The sequence below is a fragment of the Gopherus flavomarginatus genome, chromosome 14 (assembly GCF_025201925.1).
Source record: "Gopherus flavomarginatus isolate rGopFla2 chromosome 14, rGopFla2.mat.asm, whole genome shotgun sequence".
Taxonomy (NCBI): Eukaryota; Metazoa; Chordata; order Testudines; family Testudinidae; genus Gopherus; species Gopherus flavomarginatus.
In genome coordinates this window covers 38903986-38927899 of record NC_066630.1, presented here as the reverse complement: position 1 = coordinate 38927899, position 23914 = coordinate 38903986, and the positions used below count along the sequence as shown (strand labels likewise).

Sequence of the window (23914 nt, the reverse complement as noted above, 5' to 3'; positions counted from 1 at the left end):
ATGACGTGAGATAGGATAGGAATATCTGAGCGATATAAACCTTGATGCCTCACGTCATAAAGCAGGCTCTTCTTGGTGGAAGGAAGACTCTTCCCTGGTGGACTCTGGCTGGAGTGGAAGGGAGAGTGCCACATGACTAGTCCTGAGTGAGGTCTAGAGCCCTTAGCACAGCAGAGAAATTCTGTAGAGCCATGAGGATGAGGAGGGTGAGTGTGAGACAAGAAGGTCATGGAGGGACACAAGAAGGTGGTGACCAGAGCTGGTTGAAGCTCAGAATTTCTGTTCTGATATTCTGAAATTTCCTTTTGTCCTGAATCAGAAATATTCAAATGACCAAATTAAAACCTTCTCAGAAGTTCTTGTAAAAAAAAATTAGACAACATTGATCCATATGGATCATTGCCTGGGTGTTTTCCGGTGGAGAGATGTTCCACTGGAAACGTTCCAGTGGCTGTAGTGGTGATGTGGTTGGAGAGCGGGAGAGGACGGGGATTCTTACAGCCACATTCTGCATAGAATGACTGAGGGGGAGGCGAGAAGCAGAGTGACCTGAGAGATGAAGGTCATGATAATCCAGGCAAGAGGTGACCCAGGCACGCACAGAGGAATTGATTGAGGGGAAGTGCTTGCTGCACTGGGTGAGGAGGAGGAGGAGTGGGGGTCCCAACCCCTTGGGAATAGTAAGGGAGTGGGAGGTGTTGGTGATACAGGCCCTTGGGCAGGGTGACAATGATCTGGAGCACATCTGGAGGGTGAATGTGGGACTGCTAGATCAGTTGCTCCTAGATTGTGCATAAGGATGTGGTTTTGCTTTTGTGGTACCAGGGAAATGACAGTAGGTTCTGTTCTCTTCAGCATTGGTGGAGCCCAGTCTGCCCTGGGCCAGCCGAGCTCAAACGCACTTTGCCAGGGAAAAGCTCATCGGGCTATTGCTTCATCGAAGGCGAAGCTGCCATACAGGTGTGAGAGCTAGGGCGACCCCTTGCTGTGTCTCTGGGGTCCATTGTGTGAAAGGAATGGTTTCTGTGTGATTGTGTTCTGCTCCATGGGGGAGGGCTTGCTGTAGGGACTAAACCCTGTGTCTGGTGATTAAGGCTAAACAGCCAGGTTGTAACCCACCCGAAAGGTACCAGCTTCCTGGACAGGCTCACGTACTGGTTCACACTGGATTCTCCAGAGGCCAACAGACAAAGAAAGGACTTTTGGGTCAATAACCCGAGTTTAAACTGACTCAGGACCTGCTGCTGATCTAGTGATAGGACCTTCTGTCCAAGGGGGCCCCAATTCTTGGGGAAGGATCGGAAGGCCCTGGCTCACTAGGACCCCACAAGACTGCACGTGACCTCTGATAAGCTTTTAGCATGCTTGTCAGTTCTTTTATTCTTTGTATATGGTTTCTCTGTAATGCTTTCACCTTAAGAGTAGATGTGTTTGCTGAGAAGGGGCTGGCAATATGCTGCTTGTAATCCTCCAAGAGACAGCAAAGCGTCTGTTTGGGCAGTCTGGCTTGCTGGGGATATCACAGTGTAATGCAGAGAACTGTGCAGTCTTAAAACCCCTGCGGGTCTCTGCCCAAGAGAGGGGGCAGCTGGGGGCTGGAAACCTTAAGTGGCTGCCCTCAAGGGACCCCAGATGGGGAATACAGGTGCAGCTGCCCTGAAATTGTGACACCAGGCTCCATGGAGTCTTCTCTGTCCCTGGTCTGAGTCCTGTTTCTGCCTGACTGAGGTGTAATGAGAGAGAAGCTAGAAGGAGCCCGAGTGTCTCTGGATAAGAGCAGCTCGTGCTCCTTGTTGAGGGCAGCTGCCTCTGGAGGGGGATTGGTGCTGCCTGCATGTGCTAGCAGCTCTTGTCGGCTGGGTGGATACAGTTGTGGCCCATTTAGCTCTGCTAGCAGGGAGGCCTTCCTGGTGCTCAGGAGGGGTGGCTGCAGGGCCCTGAAGGGGAGCACCGGAGTCACGATGAACACTCTTACCCGGCTGCTGGCTCTCGCGTGCCTCGCAGAATTGGAGCTCTGCTAACTGGGGAAAGAACTGGATCCCTTGGCTGCGTGATTGTCAGGCATATGTCTGGGGGTTAATTCCCCTAAGGGAGGGCTCTGCGTGAGACATGTGAGCAAACAGCCAACTAGTTCTTCTGCTCTCCCTTGGTGGGGAGAGAAGGAATTCTGAGCTGACAGAAGGTTGTTGAGTCCCCCCAGTTGATGATGTCAAGTTAGCTATGCGAGGGTTCAATGCCCACCACGGCTGGTGGCGAGGTAGAGTCCTGTTTTCAGAAGTACCCGACCCGAGACGTTGTAAAGGGGCCCCCTGGCCTGGTGTGTGATCATTGGAGTGCTGCTGCCAGCGAGAGGTCTTCTCCCCAAACACTTAGTTATTGCAGTGGGTACAGCCCACACGGATCCCTGCTCCCCTAGCCGCAGGCCTGTTTCACAAGCACTGGGATACACTGAAAGGCAATACACCAGCATCTAGCCACAGACTCTGCCTGTCTTCTTACTTCTTGGTCTACAAGCGAGCTCCTTGCTGGTGACCACTTGGGAAATTTGTGAGGCCCATTCAGGGACCTCTTCTCATTGCCATTCTTGTGGGATGCTTAAAATTGTACAGGGAAAAGAATGGACCAAAATCTGTGAGGAGAAGGGTCATCCTTGTCAGGACAGCCAGCCTTGTGTCCAGTGGAGAATTTTCATCCTGTTCCAACACTTCGTTGGAGATGCCGGAGTTCAGGCTGAAGCCAGGTCTCGATTTGGAGGCTTTTAAGTGGCAGGAGCTCCTTGTCCGAAGTTTTCTGGGAGTGATGCATTTGTGCACTCTAACTGTCGTGCCTGTCTGCAGTGGCAGATCGGAATTATTTCTGTGGCAAGGTCGCACAAAATCAAAGGGTTTTTCACAATGAAGAAACATTCTCCTGGTTGTCCTGTCCTTCATCTCTGAAGGCCAGCTTTCTGTGCAAGGCCAGCCAGTCACACACAGGCATTTGGGCACGTCACTGACTACGTTGGCACTTCTTATTTCCTGGGTATAGGAGTTTTTCAGAGGTTTTTCTGTGGTTTCATGTCAGCAACGTTCTCCTTTTTTAACCACCAGTGTATCAGAGCTGTGTTTGCCTCAGAGCTCTCATAGCAACTGCAAATCGGCCTTACTGCACGGTATTTTGGATGCTGTCTATGGTGCTTAGGCGCTGAAGTTAATTCACGGGTGGCCAAGTTACAGTTGCTGTGGGAACCTTAATTTCTCAAATTCCTGCTTTTTATGTGTAAAATTAGAGCTCTCCACCCTCCTCCCTTCCCCGATTGCTGCACCATGACTACAAAGGAGTTTGCATTTCTGCATTGGTTTGTTCAGATTGCGAGTGGTTTTGGGGCACACAGCAGGGGTGGACAAGCTTTTTGGCCTGAGGGCCACACTGGGGTATGGAAATTCAATGGCGGGCCAAGAATGCTTATGAAATTGGGGGTTGGGGTGTGGAAGTGGCAGGTTCTGGGGTGGGGCCAGAAATGAGGAGTTCAGGGTGCGGGAAGGGGCTCCAGGCTGGGGCAGGAGTGCGGGAGTGGGGTGAGGGCTCTGGCTGGGGGTACAGGCTCTGGGATGGGGCTGGGGATGAGGGGTTGGGGTGCAGGAGGGTGCTCTGGGCTGGGACTGAGGGGTTTGGAGAGCGGGAGGGGGATCAGGGCAGGGGGTTGGGGTGTGGGAGGGGGTTGAGGTGCAGGCTTCAGGTGGCACTTACCTCAAGCAACTCCCAGAAGCAGCAGCATGTCCTCCCTCCGGCTCCTATGCGGAGGTACAGCCAGGTGGCTCGGCACCCTGCCCCATCTGCAGGTGCCGTCCCTGCAGCTCCCATTGGCTATGCGGAGCTGCGGAGCCCCTTGGCTGACCCTGTGCATAGGAGCCGGAGGGCGGACATGCCGCTGCTTCAGGGAGCTGTGTGGAGCCACAGCACATGTGGAGCAGGGCAAGCTTGTGTCTGGAGTGCCAGAGCAGGACAAGCCCCGGACCCCACTCCCCCGCAGGAGCTCAAGGGCTGGATTAAAACATCTGAAGGGCCAGATGTGGCCCCTGGGCCGTAGTTTGCCGACCCCTGTGTTAAGGCAACAACCATTCATGTGCTTGAGGAGCTGTACCCAGTTCCTTCCCCACTGAGGAGAGCGACAAAGAGGACATGGTCTGCCACCACAGCCTGTGTGATTCCTGCAGGCTACTCTGTGGGAGGGCGAGCACCGGTCCTGCGAGCAGCATACACATGTTAGGGCTTTGTCAGTAGTAGCCAGCACCCAGAAGCTCCCTGGCAGTGCAGCCAGCTGCACTCAGGAGGTGGGCATCCCAGTCTGCATTAGTGGAAGCAGCTGTGCCAGGCAGAGCCCACGACAGCTGTGGCAGTCACAGAAGGAAGGGCTGTCTCCTGGCCAGAGCTGTTCTCTGGGGAGCCAGATGCAGAAATGTGTCTCCCAGGAGCCCAGAGCAGAGCCCCAGGCAGAGAGGGGTGGATGCCCTGGGCTGCAGGGTGCTGTCACATTCTTCCACTTTATGCTGGTAGCTTTTCGCTTGGCCTTTTCCAACTCTTTTGCCTTGCCCGGGCCTGTCTAGATGAGCTTGTGTCTGCACTGTGACTAAACTCCCCCCGTCCAGAGACAACCCGCTCCAGCCCTGGCCCTGGCACTCTTTGGGCCTGACTTGTGTGACTGCAAAGCCCCTGGGCTCTAGAAGTTGGGAAGAGCCTGGCTGTCCCCTCCCTGAGTGCTCTGTGCCTGCCCCTGGTGCTTTGTCCATGCCGGAGGTGAGTAACGGCATGTGCTCCTCTCATGAACTTGGCTTGCGCATTTGCTCTGGGGTGCAGAGCCAAGCCAGTGCCGGACTTGTGTCAGGACCTTCCGGGAATGCTGATCCTGGCCCAGGGAAATGGAAGAGGGGAGAAGGCAGAGGAGGGGCTCAGAGATGGAAGGGAAGGAGCCGAGATGGAGAGAGGGCTGGGAAGGAAATGGAACAAAGGCAGGGAACCCTGTGTGCAGGAGAGAGAGAACAGCAGTCGTGGAGACAGGGGCTGAAGCAGGGGCAGGAGAAGTGGGTGTGAGGGAGAAAGGGGTAAAAAAGCAAGACAAGGCCGGTGGTGGGTTTGGTCTGTTCCAGCCAGCGCGATCCCCAAATAACCGGCGCCCTCAGCGCCTGTCACGTTGCTGCTGCAGCCCCCGCGCAGCTCCGCAGGAACTGCTCCTCCTGGGTGAGTGGGTGGCCTTTGCTCTCGGTTCCTGGCTGCTCTGAGCTATTCTCCGCTAGAGAGAATGAGCCAGTGCCTCTCGAATGTGTCCAGAATGCACCGCTCCTCTGCCGCCTCCTCCCCTGCAGCCTTCCTGATGCCGCCCTCGGTTCCTCCTGCCATCCTGCTGACCTGACTGTGGCACTGCCTGCAGGCCTCATCAGGGCAGTGGTGGATTAGCGCATGGGCTCATGGGGCCTGTGCCCAGGGGCCCTGGCCAATTTGGGCCCCCCCCAGAAAAAGAGCTCTGGCTCCCCGCCGGGGCCCCCGGGGCTGGAAGTGCTCTGGCTCGCCGCCGGGGCCCCCGGGGCTGGAAGGGCTCTGGCTCCCCGCTGGGGCCCCCAGGGCTGGAAGTGCTCTCGTTCTTCTTCGAGTGCTGTCCCTGTGGGTGCTCCACTCTAGGTGACAGTGCGTCCCGGCACTGTCGATCGGAGATTTTCGGTAGCAGTGCCTGGTTGGGGTGCACGCACCCAGATGGTATTTCCTGTCTAGTTGGAATCTTCCTGAGTGCATGCACCCCACACCCTCCTCAGTTCCTTCTCTACCATCCTCGGCTGAAGATGGGACTCGGGGCAGTGCTGCCTTTCTTCCCTGGTCTCTACAGGAAACAGTAACAAAGAACATAGGAATAATTATTAATTACTTCCCAGTTGTTTCCCTTCCTTTAGTATAGTTACATAGTTAGTTACTTAGTTTAAAAAAAAAAAAAAAAGCCCCTCAGACTTGTCTCCCGTTGAGACACTCTCCTCGGCCATCTCTACTTCATAATGCCAGGAACTTCAGGATTCAAAAGCTGCATCTCCTGTCAGGACTCCATGTGACGGTCAGATGGCCACTCACACTGTGTGAAGTGCCTCGGGGACACCCACATCCCCGCCAAGTGCCTCCATTGTGCGAGCCTGAAGTCAAGAGCTCGTCGTGACAGGGATCTGCGGCTCAAAATCATCATGATGGAAAAATCCCTGCAGCCGCTGCTGGAGACGGGAAAGGTTAAACCCGCTCCCACACGCTCCCCAGCCAGATCGGAACTGGTGGGGAGCGTAGCGTCACCCTCCCTGGAGCAGAGGCAAGAAGCGCAGCAGTCTCACAGAAGAGACTCTAACAAGGGTAGGGGGTCTCCCGCGAGATCCCTATCCTTTGTGCTGACAGCACGAAAGGCAGGTGCCTCAGCCTCCTCTAATGCTTCAATAACGGCTCTGACAGAGCACAGAGGCAGGGACCCGACCTCCCGCGCCGGGAAGGTACTTGTTGATTCAGTCCCCTCAGCACCGCAAACGACCGCGGTGTGGACACCTCACTCCTCCTCGGTGCCGCAAATGGCCACAGCACTGGCACCGCGTTCTTCCTCGGTACCAACAATGGCCACGGTGCCGGCAGTGCGTTCAGCACCAACAATGAAAATGGCTGCGGTACTCGCAGCGCGGTCAGTTTCAGCGCCAAAAGCAGCGGTGGTCCCGCCAGCGCGCTCTGCCTCAGCAGCGAATCAGCTGCGGTGCCACCAGCGCGATCAGCCTCGGCACCGAGAAGGGCGTCGGCACCCAGCCACTCTTCTACCCGCGCACCAGCAGCAGACCCCCTGCAGGGCACCTCTAGACTCAATACAGCAGGACACTCTCTGTCACTCGCTCCTGCTAATGCGCTAGAGCAGAGAGCAGGCTTAGCTCAGCCCAGGGAGCAGGAGCAACAGCTTTTCACTCAGTGACCTTTTAGTGCCACTTGAGCCTCACTCTCCGCTCCCAGATACAGAGACTCTTTTCCTGAACTGCCGCTCTCTCCACCTGACGTGGCTTTCACTGACGGTGACCTTGAGCTACAGCAGCAAGCCGAGTTCTCCCCTCCTGCTTCTCCTCCACGGGCACCTTTACCACCTCAGGTCATGGCTCTAGCTCAGCAGCATCAGTTTCCCTACTTTGCCCCCCTGTTGGCGGCACCTGGGTTCTCCTACCCCATGCCTTGGCCTCAGTGGTACCGTGGCAACATCCTCTTACCAATCACCTTCCTTCTGTGCCTCAATCCCTGCTCCATCCACTTCCAGGGTGCCTGAGCCCCCTCCTGAGACTGGGAATTACGCACCATTTCCTGACTCACCTAACCCTAACTCTCCACTAGCCTCAGATGAAGCCATCCTCCCTTCACCTCCACAGACCATGGATGACTGCAAACAATTTCAAGATCTTTTTAGGAGGGTTGCACTCAGTCAGGATATCCCCTTAGAAGAGGTTCAGGAGATGCAACACAAACTCCTCAAAATCCTTCAACTGTCTGCACCCTCGAAAATCGCGCTCCCTATAAATGAAGCACTCATGGAGCCAGCTGACACTCTCTGGCAAACCCCAGCTTCTCTAGTACCAACTTGCAAGAAGGCCGAACGTAAATACTACGTTCCTGCAAAGGACGCAGACTTCCTATTTTCTCATCCACCACCGAACTCTCTTGTCATGGATGCAGTAGCACAGAGGACCAAACAGTCACAATATCGACCCACCCTGCAAGACAGGGACCTTAGACACCTTGATGTCCTGCGCCGCAAGGTTTATACATCCTCTACACTACAATTCAGGATTGCAAATTATTCTGCTTTCCTTGCCAGTTATGATTTTGATAATTACAATAAGGTTTTTGAATTTGCCTCCTACATTCCAGAGGACAGAAGAGCAGACTTCAAATCAATCCTGAGTGAGGGACAACTGATCTCCAGAACGGCCCTACAGGCGTCTTTAGACACGGTGGACACAGCAGCCCGTACCACTGCAACTGCTATGGTTATGCACAAATGCTCATGGCTCTCTGCGTCCGGCATTCCTAAAGAACTCCAGACCAAAGTGGAGGGTCTCCCCTTTGATAAGGACAAACTCTTTTTCAAAAAAACTGATCAACTCCTCCACACCATGAAAGATTCTAAAGCGACACTGCACACCCTGGGCATTCACCCAGCTCTTCCCAGGAGACAACGATACCAACCCTACCAAAGACCACGCACACATCAGTACTATCACCCTCAACCCAGACCATACGACACAACTAGGAATCGTACTAGACCCCCCAAATGCAGACAAAATCAAAATCAAGCCACCATCTTCCGTCCACCGGGCAATAAACAAGTTTTGAAACGTTGGTCGAGGATCTGCACGACCACCCCTTGATTCCACCGCTTACTTGCCCATTTGGCCACCACCTCCAGAATTTCCAACATGCCTGGCAGCGGATTACACAGGACCGCTGGGTCCTCGAAATAGTTCAGACCGGTTACTCCATCTCTTTTATCTCCTACCCTTCCCCCTTCCCCGTCCCTCTTCAGGGACCCTTCTCACGAACAATTACTTCGCACAGAAGTGGCACACCTTCTGCAACTAGGCGCAGTGGAACCTGTGCTGACGCAACTCCAAGGGACAGGTTTCTACTCCCATTACTTTCTAACGCAGAAAAAGACCGGGGGATGGAGGCCTATACTAGACCTACACCGACTGAACAAATCGTGAGAACACAAAGATTCAAGATGGTCACACTGGGCACAATAATACCTGCATTGGATCAAGGGAACTGGTTCACAGCCCTCGACCTACAAGATGCTTACTTCCATATATCAATTCATCCAGCTCACAGACGCTTCCTACGATTCACAATTGGTCAGGATCATTTTCAGTACAGAGTTCTTCCTTTCGGACTCTCCACAGCTCCAAGAGTTTTTTCCAAGACCCTAGCCATGGTTGTGGCTTACCTCTGCAAACACGGGGTCACACTGTTCCCCTGCCTGGACAATTGCCTCATCAAGGGTGACTCCTATGGCGAGACACTTCAAGCCATGCGTTTTGCCATCTCCCTCTTTCACAGCCTAGGCCTCCAAATAAACATCCAAAAATCCACCCTGACACCTACGCAACAGATAAAGTTCATTGGAGCTCATCTCGACTCAACCCAGAGCAGGGCCTCGCTCTCATACAACAGATTCCTCGCTATCACGCAGCTCATACGCACGCTCTCTATTCGTCCCAGAACGCATGCAAGAATCTGCCTACAACTCCTTGGTCACATGGCAGCCACCACCTTCATGGTTCAACACGCCAGGCTACATATGAGATGCCTCCAGGGCTGGCTCAACTCCAGTTTCAAACCCAGCAGACATCCCTTAGGGATGCTGCTGACTCCTCCTCCCAATGTTATAACTTCCCTACAATGATGGACAAGTCCAGAAAACGTCTGCGTAGGGGTTTCCTTCCAGCAATGATCCTCAACGCTCATGCTTGCCACGAACGCTTCCCTGATCGGTTGGGGAGCGCATCTAGGGGAACACAGGGCACAAGGCCGGTGGTCCGCATCAGAGACGCATCTACACATAAATCTGTTAGAGCTCAGAGCAGTGAGGAGAGCATGCCTTCGCTTTCTTCCCCTCATAAAGAACAAATACCTGCAAATCCTAACAGACAACATAGCATGTATGTATTACATAAACAGACAAGGGGGAGCCCAATCACATTCCCTTTGCATGGAAGCCATTCGACTATGGAATTGGTGCATACGACATCGAATACAGATCATCGTTTCCTACCTACCAGGCTGCCATAACACTACTGCCAACGCACTCAGCAGGCACTTCTCAACAGAACACGGATGGGAACTGCACCCCGCAATACTCCAACTGGGGCACCCCGTCAAAACTGAAAATGCCCCCTGTTTTGCTCCAGGGCGGGACTCGGGATGGCCTAGGGGATGCATTCCTCATCCCATGGAACAACTACCTCCTGTATGCCTTCCCACCTATCCCTCTGCTACACAGAGTTCTTCGGAAGATTGCGGATGACAAGGCCCAGGTCATCCTTGTTGCCCCGGCTTGGCCAAGATAGACGTGGTATCCCTACCTTCTCCGCCTGTCCTCCCGTCACCCGTGGGCTCTCCCCAACAGGCCAGACCTCCTTTATCAGGACAGCGGATAAGTTCTTCACCCCCAGCTCCAAAAGCTCCACCTCACAGCCTGGTTCCTTCATGGTTCCAAACCCATGAACTAGCCTGTTCCGAGCAAGTCCAATATGTCCTCCTACACAGTAGGAAAGACTCCGCTCGTAAAACCTACCTGCAGAAGTGGAAGCGTTTTGCTCTTTGGTGATCACATAAACATTTAGCACCCAATAACGTGACCCTCCCTAACATTCTAGACTACCTCCTGAAACTAAAACAGGACGGAATTTCACTCAGCTCCATCGAAGTGCACCTGGCTGCGCTTACCACCTTCCATGACCTATTGGATGAGTACTCACTCTTTACACACCTCACCACTAAACGCTTTCTCACCGGCTTGCAAAATCTCTACCCTGAAATTCACCCAACAGTGGCTACATGGAATCCTAACCTCATTCTTCATGCTCTCATGAAACCTTCATCTGAGCCTTTGGCTACCTCCTTTCATTTCCATATGTCCATGAAGGTGGCTTTCCTAGTTGCCATAACATCAGCAAGGAGAGTTGGTGAAATGAGTGCCCTGATGGCCCACCCTCCCTACACAAAATCTTATCCAAAGATAAAGTCACTTTGAGACCACATCCTAAATTTCTTCCTAAGGTGGTGTCGACCTTCCACCTCAACTAACCTATGTATTTACCTACTTTCTATCCCAAACCTCACAAAACTCCGCAGAACGCAACCCTGCATACTCTCGACGTCAGGCGAGCAATTGCCTTTTATTTAGACAGGACTAAACCATTTCACAAGTCTCCACGACTCTTTGTTTCCATTGCCGAAAGATCGAAAGGCACAGCTGTCTCTAAACAACGTCCATCCAAGTGGATCTCTGACTGCATCAGATCCTGTTACCATGTGAAGGATCTTCAACCGCCCGACGGCATTAGAACTCATTCCACTAGAGCCATGTCGGCATCCATTGCCTTCCTACACAACGTTCCCATTCCTGATATCCACAAAGCGGCTACATGGTCATCTGAACACACGTTTGCAAAACACTATGCTCTCACGCAAGACACCACGGCAGACACAACAGTAGGCCATACGGTACTATCTTCAGTACTACCTGCCGCATCTCCAAAGTTCCACCAACCCTAGTGGGTACTGCTACACATTCACCTAGGGTGGAGCACCCACAGGGACAGCACTCGAAGAAGAGAAAGTTACTCTTCTTGCAGTAACTGAGGTTCTTAGATGTGTGTCCCTGTGGGTGCTCCACTCCCTGCCCTCTTCCCCTCTACTTTGGAGTACTGGGATGACTCTCCACGGTAGAGAAGGAACTGAGGAGGGTGTGGGGCGCACGCACTCAGGAAAATTCCAACTAGATGGGAGATACCATCTGGGTGCGTGTGCCCCAGCCAGGCACTGCTACCGAAAATCTCCGATCGACAGCGCCTGGACGCACCGTCACCTAGAGTGGAGCATCCACAGGGACACACATCTCGAAGAACCTCAGTTACTGCAAGGTGAGTAACTTTCTCCTCCCTGCCGGGGCCCCCGGGGCTGGAAGAGCTCTTGCTCCCTGCCGGGGCCCCGGGGCTCTGGTGAGGGCATAGAGTTTCTCTGGTCTTGGGGCTTCAGCGGTGGCGGGGTGGTGGGGGTGGTGTCAAAGAGCAAGAGGAGGGCGGGGCTGCAGGGAAGGAGCAGAACTGGGGGGGGCTGTGAGCAGAATGGGGGCGGGGCCACAGAGCTAGGAGTGAAACAGGGGTGGGGCCATGGGGGAAAGGGTGGAACAGTGGCGGGGCCACAGGGGAAGGTGGCAGAACGGAGGTGGGGCCACGGGGAAAGGGTGGAACAGGGGTGGGGCCACTGGGGAAGGTGGCAGAACGGAGGTGGGGCCACAGGCAGAAGGGGTGGAATGGGGGCGGGGACACGGGAGGAGTGGAACGGAGGTGGGGCCACGGGGGAAGGGGTGGAACGGGACAGGGCCACAGGCAGAAGGGGTGGGAAGGGGGAGGGGACACGGGGGAAGGGACGGAACAGGGCTGGGCCATAGGCAGAAGAGGTTGGGTAGGGCCACAGTTCTGGCACTGGGAGCTCCAGGAGACCTTACTCCACCTCTGATTCAAGGTCAAGCTTTTCATCCTCCCCATGTGGGCCCTGCCCATCTCTGCTCCTCCCTACTTCTCCCCTTTGTCTCTTATCAGGTGGCCCAGGACCTGTCCAGTAATACTAGCCCCGGACACCCGCTTGTTCACGTCTCTCACAAGTGTCTTTGCTCGTTCTTTCGTGCCCCTCCCTGTTCAGGCCACACCCTCCCCAAGTTTGTCCATGGCACCCAGGTCTCTCCATCACAGCCCTCCTCAGCCCCACACCCGCCCGGGCGCCTCCAAAAAATCAGCAGCCTGCAGCTGGCGAGAGCAGCTCCGACTGTCCCCCTGCTCCCCTGCCCTTCTTTAGCCATCCCAACTGTGCTGGGCAGCTTTAGCTGCTGTGCCGCCTTACCCAGCATCCCCACCATGAGCAAGCACTGCTGTTCCTAACACCCTGCAACAACAAACAACAACTCAGCAGAGAGTGACATCAAAGGATGTGGGGAACAAACATCTCCCTATAGGTGAGGGATTGCAAGGATGGGGCGATGGGGCGTGGGAGGATGGGGCGTGACCAGGAAGAGGGACAGAGGAACTGTGGAAGGAAGAGAGAGGCCCTGTAGGGTCGGGCTGTACAAGTTAAATGAGGCTCAGCTGGGTCGGTAATTGCATGGGAAACTGAAGGAAGGCCCCGGAGCAGCTTTTACTCTAAGTAGCAGGTGGCACCTCAGAAAAGGCTACATTTTGGGTGCAGTGGGGTGATGGTGAAGTTTCTTTATAGTTTGGAATCAGTTTTTTAAAGCTGGATGAAAGGAGGAGGAGTGTGGCCTCTCTGGAGCACTGTTCTGGGCCTCAGGAGACCTCAGTTCTGTTCCCAGTTCTGCCACTAGCCTAGGGTGACCAGATAGCAAATATGAAAAATCGGGACAAAGGGTGGGGAGTAATAGGTGTCTTTATAAAACAAAGCCCTGAATTTTGTGACTGTTCCTATAAAATCGGGACATCTGGTCACCCTACACCAGCCTGTGGGTGACCATGGGCAAATTGCTTCACCTGTCCATGCCTCAGTTGCCCCGATCTGTAAAATGAGGATAATCAGCCTGACCTCCTTTGTGAAGTGCCCAGAGATGTGTGGATGAGTTAGATCTTCGCCGTCACCATTCCGTGTTTGTTAGGAGGCCGAGCACATGGCTGGGACTCACCAGATAGTAAAGAAGAAGCTAGAGTGGAATGTGTGAGGCAAGTCTCAACTTTTTGGGTGAGCGAGCGTGATGGGGATAAAAATATCCGTGAACAGGTGTGCAGCGTGTAGCCGTGTGACACTGCATGGCACACAGCATTCTACAACCCACTGCTAATACGCTAGCACTTCATGTGAGGTTTTTTACACCTCGGTGTTCTCTCAGCACTGTGGCTAGTTTGCTGTAGGCACATTATACATTAGTAAACTGAGGCACATATGTGTGCTAGCCAGCTCCTTGCACATGCGTCAGGCCCCGAGCATGTGGGAATATGCAGACAAATCAGAACCGTGCCCAGGATTGGGAAAATGCCTTGCATGGCAGGAGGTAATGGAGTCTCCCTCGCCTCCAAAGGCAGCTACAGGACTGTCTGCGTTGTTAATCAGAGTGCTTCCTAATGGCGTCCTGGTCCCCTCAGCCAGGTGGCGATGAGCTGTGCTGAGCAGCTTGTGTGGCCTGGCGGGCTCAGCTCAGCCGGGGGGCTCAGCCTGCAGGCCCCTCGCAGCATCCTCAGGCCTTGGAATGTGCTTGCCCTACTCTCCTGAGCCACCTGTGACACCTGTCCCTAGGGAGCGAATGGAGGCTCCTGGGTGTACAGCGTGTCTGGTTCAGGGCCACGGCACCTGTGTTTCCCCCTCCCTGGGCCCTCAAGGGCACCCACTCTAGGCTCTGGGCTCCTCAGCTGCCACCTCGGGATCTGGCTGACCACCATACTGGGGTTGGGAAGGAATTTCCCCTGGGTCAGATTGGCAGTGACCTGGGGAGGTTTCACCTTCCCCTGCAGCATGAGGTGCTGGTCACTTGCCAGAATCATCTGGGACATCTGGAAAAATCATGGAGCAGGTCCTCAAGGAATCAATTCTGAAGCACTTAGAGGAGAGGAAAGTGATCAGGAACAGTCAGCATGGATTCACCAAGGGCAAGTCATGCCTGACTAACCTAATTGCCTTCTATGAGGAGATAATTGGCTCTGTGGATGAGGGGAAAACAATGTACGTGTTATTCCTTGACTTTAGCAAAGCTTTTGATACAGTCTCCCACAGTATTCTTGCCAGCAAGTTAAAGTAGTATGCGCTAGATGAATGGACTATAAGGTGGATAGAAAGCCGGCTAGATCGTCGGGCTCAACGGGTAGTGATCAATGGCTCCATGTCTAGCTGGCAGCCGATTTCAAGCGCAGTGCCCCAAGGGTCGGTCCTGGGGCCGGTTCTGTTCAATATCTTCATTAATGATCTGAAGGATGGTGTGGACTGCACCCTCAGCAAGTTTGCAGATGACACTAAACTGGGAGGAGTGATAAATACACTGGAGGATAGGGGTAGGATATAGAGGGACCTAGACAAATTAGAGGACTGGGCCAAAGGAAACATGATGAGGTTCAACAAGGGCAAGTGCAGAGTCCTGCACTTAGGACAGAAGAATCCCAGACACCACTACAGACTAGGGACCGAATGGCTAGGAAGCAGTTCTGCAGAAAAGGACCTAGGGGTTACAGTGGACGAGAAGCTGGATATGAGTCAACAGTGTGCCCTTGTCGCCAAGAAGGCCAATGACATTTTGGGCTGTATAAGTAGGGGCATTGCCTACAGATCGAGAGAAGTGATTATTCCCCTCTATTCCGCACTGGTGAGGCCACACCTGGAATACTGTGTCCAGTTTTGGTCCCCTCACTACAGAAAGGATGTGGACAAATTGGAGAGAGTCCAGCGGAGGGTAACGAAAATGATCAGGGGGCTGGGGTACATGACTCACAAGGAGAGGCTGAGGGAACTGGGCTTATTTAGTCTGCAGAAGGGAAGAATGAGGGAGGATTTGATAGCTGCTTTCAACTACCTGAAAGGGGGTTCCAAAGAGGATGGATCTATACTGTTCTCAGTGGTACCTGATGACAGAACAAGGAGTAATGGTCTTAAGTTACAGTGAGGGAGGTTTAGGTTGGATATTAGGAAAAACTTTTTCACTCAGAGAGTGGTGAAGCACTGGAATGGGTTACCTAGGGTGGTGGTGGTGGAATCTCCTTCCTTAGAGGTTTTTAAGGTCAGGCTTGACAAAGCCCTGGCTGGGATGATTTAGTTGGGGTTGGTCCTGCGTTGAGCAGGGGGTTGGACTAGATGACCTTCTGAGGTCCCTTCCAACCCTGATATTCTATGATTCTATGATCTCACTTCATCCTTTCCAGGCATCTCGGTCCCCCCTTTTTGCCACCTGAGGCACATAATATGACACCAGGATAAGGGGGACAGGGAGGGCAGGAGATGACACGAAATGAACCCTGAACAGAGTAGAGCTCTCTGCTAAGGTTAGCGCCTTATGGCCCGTGGGCAGATACAGACTCTGCTCTGGGAGGGGAAGCTGTGTCCTGTTTGCAGCAGCATTTCCTGCTCCCTCATACACAGATGGGATGGGACTCCTGGCATGGCTGTGAGGACTGGGGGTGGGGAGGGGTGTAGGTCTTCAGGGGGAGCCGAGGGGATCTAGATTTCCCATCGCTCTGATCCCCAGCCTGGGGGTGGAGCCCCTGAGCTCCTTGGGGATGCACCCCAGAGTTCTCTTCCTGTGGGAAGCAGATTCTGTCTCTTGCAGTGAGCTGAGTACGGCGCCTTCCCCGGGGCTGCATCTCTCACGCACACGGACCCCTTTGGCCCGTCTGGGTGTTGGAGCTAGTGGAAGCTACCTGCAGACATGGAGCTGACGGGGGGCGGAATGGCCCCTTCACCTGGGCTGCGTGTGGCTGAGCCTAAGGGCTGCTCTTTTAGCAGTGAAATCCCTCTCCGCTTTCAAACTGTGCTGCGGACTGTCAGACCGGCCTGGCGGCCCAGCTGCGCCCCATGCAAACCGCTAGCCTGTTCTCCACCTCGGGAGCTGGGGGCGCCAGTGGGGATGGAGGAGGAGGGTGCACATGAAAAAAATGGAAAATGCAGGTTGTGTTCCCCCATGGAACGTGGCTCTTTGCACGGGGTTTGCGCCCTGGGTGCAAAAGGTTCTAGATACCGATCCTGCGGGTATTCAGTGAAAGGGATGGCTGGGGCCTTCATCTTTCTCCTCCTCCTTCTCAGAGCTTGTGCTGGTAACGTCAGGAGTGGGCCACATGCCCCTCGTGTCTCTCCCTGGGGCTGCTCCCAGGGCCCGGCTGCAGGGTGTGCTCTGAGCCTGAGGCCCGGGCGTGACCAGCCTGGCACACCTTTTCCTCCACAACAGCTATGGTTTGCGCTCCGCTTTCTGAGATGTCTATGGCCCAGCCTTCCTGTTGTGCTTGCTGTGAGGGGACAATCTGCAGCCCTCCGTGGAATTGCCATGGGCTCTCCAGGGCCATTGGAGTCGCCTACCTGGCATTGCAGAGACGGCAGGAAATGGCCCGCGAACCCTCATGCTGGGGTCAGTTTTTCCTCCTGGCTCTGTCTGCAGAAGGGCCAGTCCCGTTCTAAGTCCTGGCACTGCACCCACCGAGGCGAATGGGGCTTTGGGCCCGTTTACCTGAGAGGAAAGGACTGAGCGGGGACGGGTGAGCCGTGTGCAGAGCCCCTGTTAACTGTTGCCCACCATTCACGGCACTTTGTACTTCTCAGTGCCAGGACCTGACTGTACAGTCAGAGGCAGGTCACCCCCACACCCCTAAAAGCATCCAAGGGCATTTCAGACGTGCTGCCCTGAGGGGGCAGTGGCCCAGTGCAGAGAGGTAGTGAGAGCGGGGCCGGAGACACCACAGGGAGATCACGTGGCCCCTCAGCCAGGCTAGCACACAGCATGGGGGTGCTGGATCGTTATGTGGGTATAAATACATGTCTGACTCACTCCTTGGGGGTGTTGCTGCAGAGGAGGGTTTCTGGGAGAGATGCAGGTGTGGGGAGGGTGATGGCCGGGCATGGCAGCTGTGTGAGAGAGCGTGAGGGGCACACCCAGCATTGGGAAGGGGAGGTGATGGGCCAGCATTAGTCAGGGCCTTGAATGTGAGGATGAGAAGCTGATGGTTGATTTGGTGACATGGAGGAAATCATTCAGCAGAGGATGGGGTCAGGTTGACAAGCCAGGAGGATTTGAGCACCTGCATTTGGGGCACGTTGTCACGAGGTGGGGATGAGAGATAGTTCTTTGACACATTGTGGAGCAAGAAGTGTAAAGATCTTGACCTGCCCTAGACATGTGGGGCGAGGGAGAGGGAGGAGTCAGCTGTTGGTGAGACTTCTGCGGGGAGATAGGTCACGAATGGAAAAGTAGATGTGTGTGCCATCAGCATGGACTTGGTAGCTGAGGCTGGATGAAGAGGTGAGACCCCCCTAGGGAAAAGGTTTGAGGGGAGAAAAGGAGAGAGCCCTGTGGGGACCCCAGAGGGGACAAAAGGCACCCAATGAAACAGAGAGGAGACATTTAAAACTGATGAAAGGAAGTAACCTTTTCACGTAACACACATTCAGCCTGCGGAACTCACTGCCACAAGATGTCAGCGAGGTCAGAAGCTTTGTAGGATTCTCAAGCAGCTTGGGTAATCAGAATAGGTCTGGTGACTAGCAGTGGCCTGCATCACCCTCAGCATTGGGTCCTGCTTGCCCTCGGGACCCAACTTAGGTGTGGAGCCCCTTGGAAGCACTTACAGTCAGCACGGGGAAAGACACCCTCGTGCTGACAGACCCTGGGTGCTGTCTGGGGCATAGGCCGAGTCTTTGTCTGAGCATCTTTTGCTGTGATTAATTCAGTGAAGACAACTATGGCCTCTCATGAAAGCTGCAGGGAGGAGTTAAATGAATAGAATTGAATTGCTCCGGTTGGAATTTAGCCAAGACAGTGAGGTCAGTAGCCCCAGTCTTAGGAAACGGGCTACAAGATCCTGAAGATGACTCAGTTTTATGTCTCTTCCAAAAGCCTGCACCTCTGGCAGCACGATCCCGCAGGTATGTGCTGGGGCATTGGGATCAGCGCTGACTGAGGACAGAGCTCCCCTCCCCTGCCGAGCCTCCACCCCACTGCCTGCAGCATGGCGCCCTCTAGGACCATGCTGGGGCATTGGGGTCAGCACTGACTGAGGCCACGTCCAGACTAGGAATTAAAATCGATTTTAGATACGCAACTTCAGCTACGAGAATAACGTAGCTGAAGTCGAATTTCTAAAATCGAGGTACTCACCAGTCTGGACGGCGCGGCATCGATGTCCGCGGCTCTCCGCGTCGATTCCGGAACTCCGTTCGGATTGATGGAGTTCCGGAATCGATGTAAGCGCGCTCGGGGATCGATACACCGCGTCCAGACTAGACGCGATATATCGATCCCCGAGCAATCGATTTTAACCTGCCGATGCCGCGGGTTAGTCTGGACGAGGGCTGAAGGAGAGAGTGCCCCCTACTGAGTCACCAACACCAAAACCCCAACAATTGCCAAGTGGGGAGGGAAATCTATGGGGTTCCAGCAGGGGGGCCCTGGAGAGGGGGAAGAGGCCATGTGTCCTGAGCCCATTTGAGAGTGACAGTCACACAGCCTGAGTGCCGATGGTTTGGTTTCCCATGCTGCAGAGTGTTTCCCCATGAGTTCCCGTGATCTCATGGGAGTGGGCACTCAGCAGACAGTGGGCACAGGCTTATAGACTCATAGACTTTAAGGTCAGAAGGGACCATTATGATCATCTAATCTGACCTCCTGCACATTGCAGGCCACAGAATCCTACCCATCCACTCCTGTAACAAACCCCTAACCTATCTCTGAGTTATTGAAGTCCTCAAATCGTGGTTTGAAGACCTCAAGCTGCAGCGAATCCTCCAGCAAGTGACCGGTGCCCCATGCTGCAGAGGAAGGCAAAAAACCTTCAGGGCCTCTGCCAATCTGCCCTGGAGGAAAATTTCTTCCCGACCCCAAATATGGCCATCAGTTAAACCCTGAGCATGTGGGCAAGACTCACCAGCCAGCACCCAGGACAGAATTCTCTGTAGTAACTCAGATCCCACCCCATCTAACATCCCATCACAGACTTTGTGCCTGCATTTTGGGGTGGCACTGGTGATCGACCTGAAGCCAGGAGACCATTTCCCAGCAGCGATTGGTAATGGGGAGACCACTGTGTTGGCATGTGTGTGTGCGGGAAGGTGCCATGTTACCAGAGAGACGCCCCTGCCAGGGGCAGCGAATCCCATCCCACCCGCAGAGCCCAAGGCAGCTGAGACTGGCTGATGGGCAGTGCTCGCTCCCTGTGCTCACTGGGGATGACTCCGCTTGCTCAGTGATCCTGTTACTACTGACTGCTGCAAGCCCTTCTCCAGCGCTCAGCCGGGACCAGTGCTGGGGGCTAGGGATCCTCATGCCAGTGCGAGCCAGCCAAAGACACGGAGCTCAAAGGCTTTGGAGCTACCCTGGAGCTGTGAGCAAAGCTCAGTGATCTCTGCCCAGCATCATGCCAAGCCTGGGACATGCTGGGCATCTCGGTGAGCCGAACAGTGGATGTCTGCTGCAAGGTTTTCAAGTGTTGATTAGTAACGTGCTCCCAGACCGGGGGAGGATCGTACTTGGCCACGGCTCCAGGCCTCCTAGTTTTTAAGCTCAAAGAAAACACCTAAAAGCTCCCAACACCCAATCAACATGGCCCCGGTAGCGCCCCAGACTGAGACCTCTAGTGCACTCACTATCAGGCCAGGTACCGATCCCTTGGGCAGAAGTCACTGTCTGTGCCTGTTCGCTTGGCGGCTTCTTGGGGAAGATCATGGCTGGTCTTCGCTAGGTTGACCAGGAGGGCCCTGTGCTGCAATGTAGTTTCTGGGGGAGATCATCTTGGGTGGCAGAGGATGTGACAAGGTCAGCAGCATGCAGCAAGGTTATTTGCTGCAGAAGGAGTCCAGGCTTGGGGTCTGACAGCGGCTGAGGGTAGGCAGGTCCCAGGTGGGCCTGCTAGAAAGGGGATGCCGAGGAGACCCTTCTGCCTTGCCCGGTGTTGCTGTGTGCATGCTGTTTGCCCTTGTCACACAGCTGGCGGATTGGCGTTGCAGTATGAACAGTTTGCCCAACAGTCCCATTCGGTAGCCATTTAAGATTCGGTCCCAGACCCTAAATGGAATAAATCACTTAGAAATACCCTCTCAATCCAGTGCCACGCTGGCACCTTTTTTGCATGTTGTATTTTTTTGCACATAAGTCACTCTGGGGGAAGCTGTGTGCCGCTGTCTGGGGATTCGATAGTGTGTGTTCTGCAGCAGTTGGTCAGATGTGTCCTCTTTGCTGGCTGCGGCTGCTGCAGAGAAGGCTTTTCTGGCTGCTTGGAGAGTCATTCCGTTCTTTGCGAAGGGAACGTTAGTCCCGCTGACCGTTCCTCAGGGAAGCGTCTGAGCTGCAGGACTGGGGTGAACAGAGGGCTGCCTGCAGGACAACCAGGAAGACTGATCGATTGAGTCTTCAGTTTCTGTACAATACCAAAGGTGACAATTTGGAAGAAAATAACAGAAAATGAATTACTTGGTGTTAACAGGAAATAGTTAGAACCTAGGAATCAGATAATAAACTAACCACTGACCCTCAGCATGGCAGACAAGGGCCTGAAAGCACAGAGGGACTTAAATGTCTCTGCTTCTTTAGAGCATGAAATAGGAGTGCCCTATAGCCAGCTGCATGGAGTACCAGGACACCTGTTCCCAGCTGGGCCATGGGGCAGCTGGGATGTCCTGGGACACCAGTGCCCAGCTGGCTGTGCGTACATGGACATGGGGCAGCTGGGATGTCCTGGGACACCAGTGCCCAGCTGGGCCATGTGTACATGGACATGGGGCAGGCTAGGATGTTCCCTCATTCCCCTGGACCCCACGTAGTCCTTTAAGGAAGCCCTGTTGCAGTGTCAGTGCACTGAGGATGGTGGCACACTCCCAGAGTGTTGTAAGTTGGGGCTTGGGGCCCTGCAGTGATCCCCTGTTCCCTGTCTGCACTGCAGTGTTCCAGCTGTCCAAGAAGGTGACGTCCGTGGTCCCAGAGAGTTGCCTCCTCATCCTGCTGGGGCTTGGCCTTGGAGGCATTGTTCTGGCCATCGCTAAGAGAGCCGAGTACCAGCTGGAGCCAAGCATGTTCTTCCTCTTCCTCCTGCCCCCCATCGTCCTGGACTCGGGCTATTTCATGCCTAGCCGGTTGTTCTTTGACAATCTTGGGGCAATCCTGACCTACGCGGTCATTGGCACGCTGTGGAATTCCTTCGCTACCGGAGCCGCCCTCTGGGGCGTGAAGCAAGCGGGGCTGATGGGTAAGTGATTTGGGCCCCAGGAGATCTGCCCCTCTCGCAACATGTGGGGCAGGTGGCAGGGCAGCCGCAGTTGGATGGTAACTGAACTGGCCATGCCACTAGCCATCCCACTCATGCCAGGGAGGCCTGGAATGATCTGAGGGTTCATTAAACAACATGCCGGGATGACAAAAGAATAAAAAAAACCCACGAGCGAGTCTGTAGTGAGCTGCGCACACAGCTACACTGCGTTCTCAACCCCCATGCTTCCCAAGCATGCCACTGAGGTGTTGACACCATTAATATGTTCATGAATCAGATGTATGGTTTTGTGGGCCACTTCTGGTGCCGAAGCTATGCTGATGGGTAGGCGTAAGAGTCTGTATCTTCCAAATGGGGCATTCAATATGCATCGTTTTGATCTTTCTTCAGTTAATTTTAGCTGCCAGAATCCTGAAGAGGCAGCCAATGTGCTGAAATATTGAGCCATAATCTCTTCTCTGGTTGGCAGTTTGAAATGTTCTCTCTCTTTTTTCACCTTGTTGAAGTCTCGCTGATCTAAGTACGTGTGTAGCTGGCCGTTGCTTTTCTCCACAATGACGAGGGAGCTCACGCGTTCCGTTGGCACCTCCATTTTTGGTATTACTTGCATTGCTCTCAGCCTTGAGTTTATCACGGAGTGCAAATGGCACCTCTCTAGATGGATGGAAACTGGAGGGGCCTGCTTGTTTATCCGGATTGTATGTTCACCCCGCAACAATCCAACCCTTGGAACAGATCATGATATTCCCAAAAGAGTGCCCCATAGCCAGGGTCAGTATGATCTTGTAGTGAGAGCACCTGTTTTACCAGATTGAGTTTTTCCGAAGCAGCTAGGGCTAAAACTGAGTCATGTCCTTTGGCACTGCAGTGAATGGGAGCATGTACGTGTTATTTTTTTGGTTGATGCGAGCAATTCACCTCCCCTTCACAGGTCTATTTGTTCCAATTTTGGTCTTGTCTTCAGTCTCTCATAATCCTGTTCAGACGGAACGGTGACCTGAGCTCCTGTGTCCAGTTTCAGTGGAATTGTTTCATTCGCTGTCATGGGCAGTATCCAGTCCCTCTCATCAGGCTTGCTAGATCCCAGCACGTGTATGTAAAAGTCCTCAACTAGGTTGTCTTCAACTTAACGCATGTCACTTTTCTGCTTTTGGGACCTGCAGCATTTTGCAAAATGATTGTTTTTCCTACATTTTTATAACAGTTTCCCAAAGACAACACACCATTTGGGGCCATGCTGTGACTCACAACTTTCCATGTAGCTGTCTGCACCCAGTGTCCCCCAGCAGTGGTTTTCATAGTGAGTGGTTCCACGCTTTGATTTTACCTTTTCTAGCTATATTCTTTTGTGCTTACTACACGGATAACCCATTCTGGTGAATTCAGCCCTTTGGCTTGTGCTTTCCCAGTTTCTGCTGCCCTGCCTATCTGGAGAGCTGCTTTTTCTAAAGTTAAATCTTCACAGAACCATCTCTCTCTTAACACATGGTCTGTAATGCCACAAATGGTTCTATCTCTGACCAGACACTTACCAAAGACACACGTTTTAGTGATGCTCCTTAATTCTGTGACGTTGCTCTCTGGTGTCGTCAGCTTTTTATGCGTGTACAAAATCCATCTGTCTCAAAGGTCTCACTCCTCTTCAGCATGCAGTATGTGACGGGATCCCTGGGGTGTAGCCTGGGACTGTGGAACTGCTGTGCCCCCTTAACTCTCCAGCCTGGTCTGTCTCTCACAGTGCTATACTAGTGACAAGCAACAAACCCCTCCAGGCGCTGTGATCACTCAGCACAACCGGATATGAAGCCCTACACCCAGCTAGACTGCATGAATGCTCCCAGAGCCCACTCATGAGTCACACTGAGAGAGGCACCAGCCCAATTCCCCCAGCTCCCTGGCTTGCATCCTCCAGCTGTACCATCTTGCACTGCTCAAGATGAGGAGTGCAAGTTTATTAATTGGTTCACCACTTCATCAATGGAAAGTGGACATACGCCAGCCTTTGTAAAACCTGAGCAGATTTACCAACACTTCAGGCAACTCATTGGTAAAGATAAACAATAAAACAAATGTATTGACTACAAAAGATAGATAGATAGATTTTAAGGGATTATAAGTGATAGGCAAAAAGTCAGCGTGATTACCAAAAGAAAACAGAATATAAGCGCGCAGTCTGAACTCTCAACCCTATTAGACTGGGCAACATTTAGATTAAG

The 23914-nt window shown here is 53.6% G+C and overlaps 1 protein-coding gene across 1 annotated transcript in view; it reads left to right on the top strand.

Moving 5' to 3' along the window:
* The window catches only part of SLC9A5 (solute carrier family 9 member A5), a 58793-nt gene that overhangs the window by 1291 nt on the left and 33588 nt on the right, over positions 1 to 23914 (top strand). Inside the window, exon 2 of the mRNA XM_050923158.1 lies at positions 21375 to 21677. Coding sequence (XP_050779115.1) covers positions 21375 to 21677 — 303 coding nt within the window. The remainder of the gene's footprint in view (positions 1 to 21374; positions 21678 to 23914) is intronic.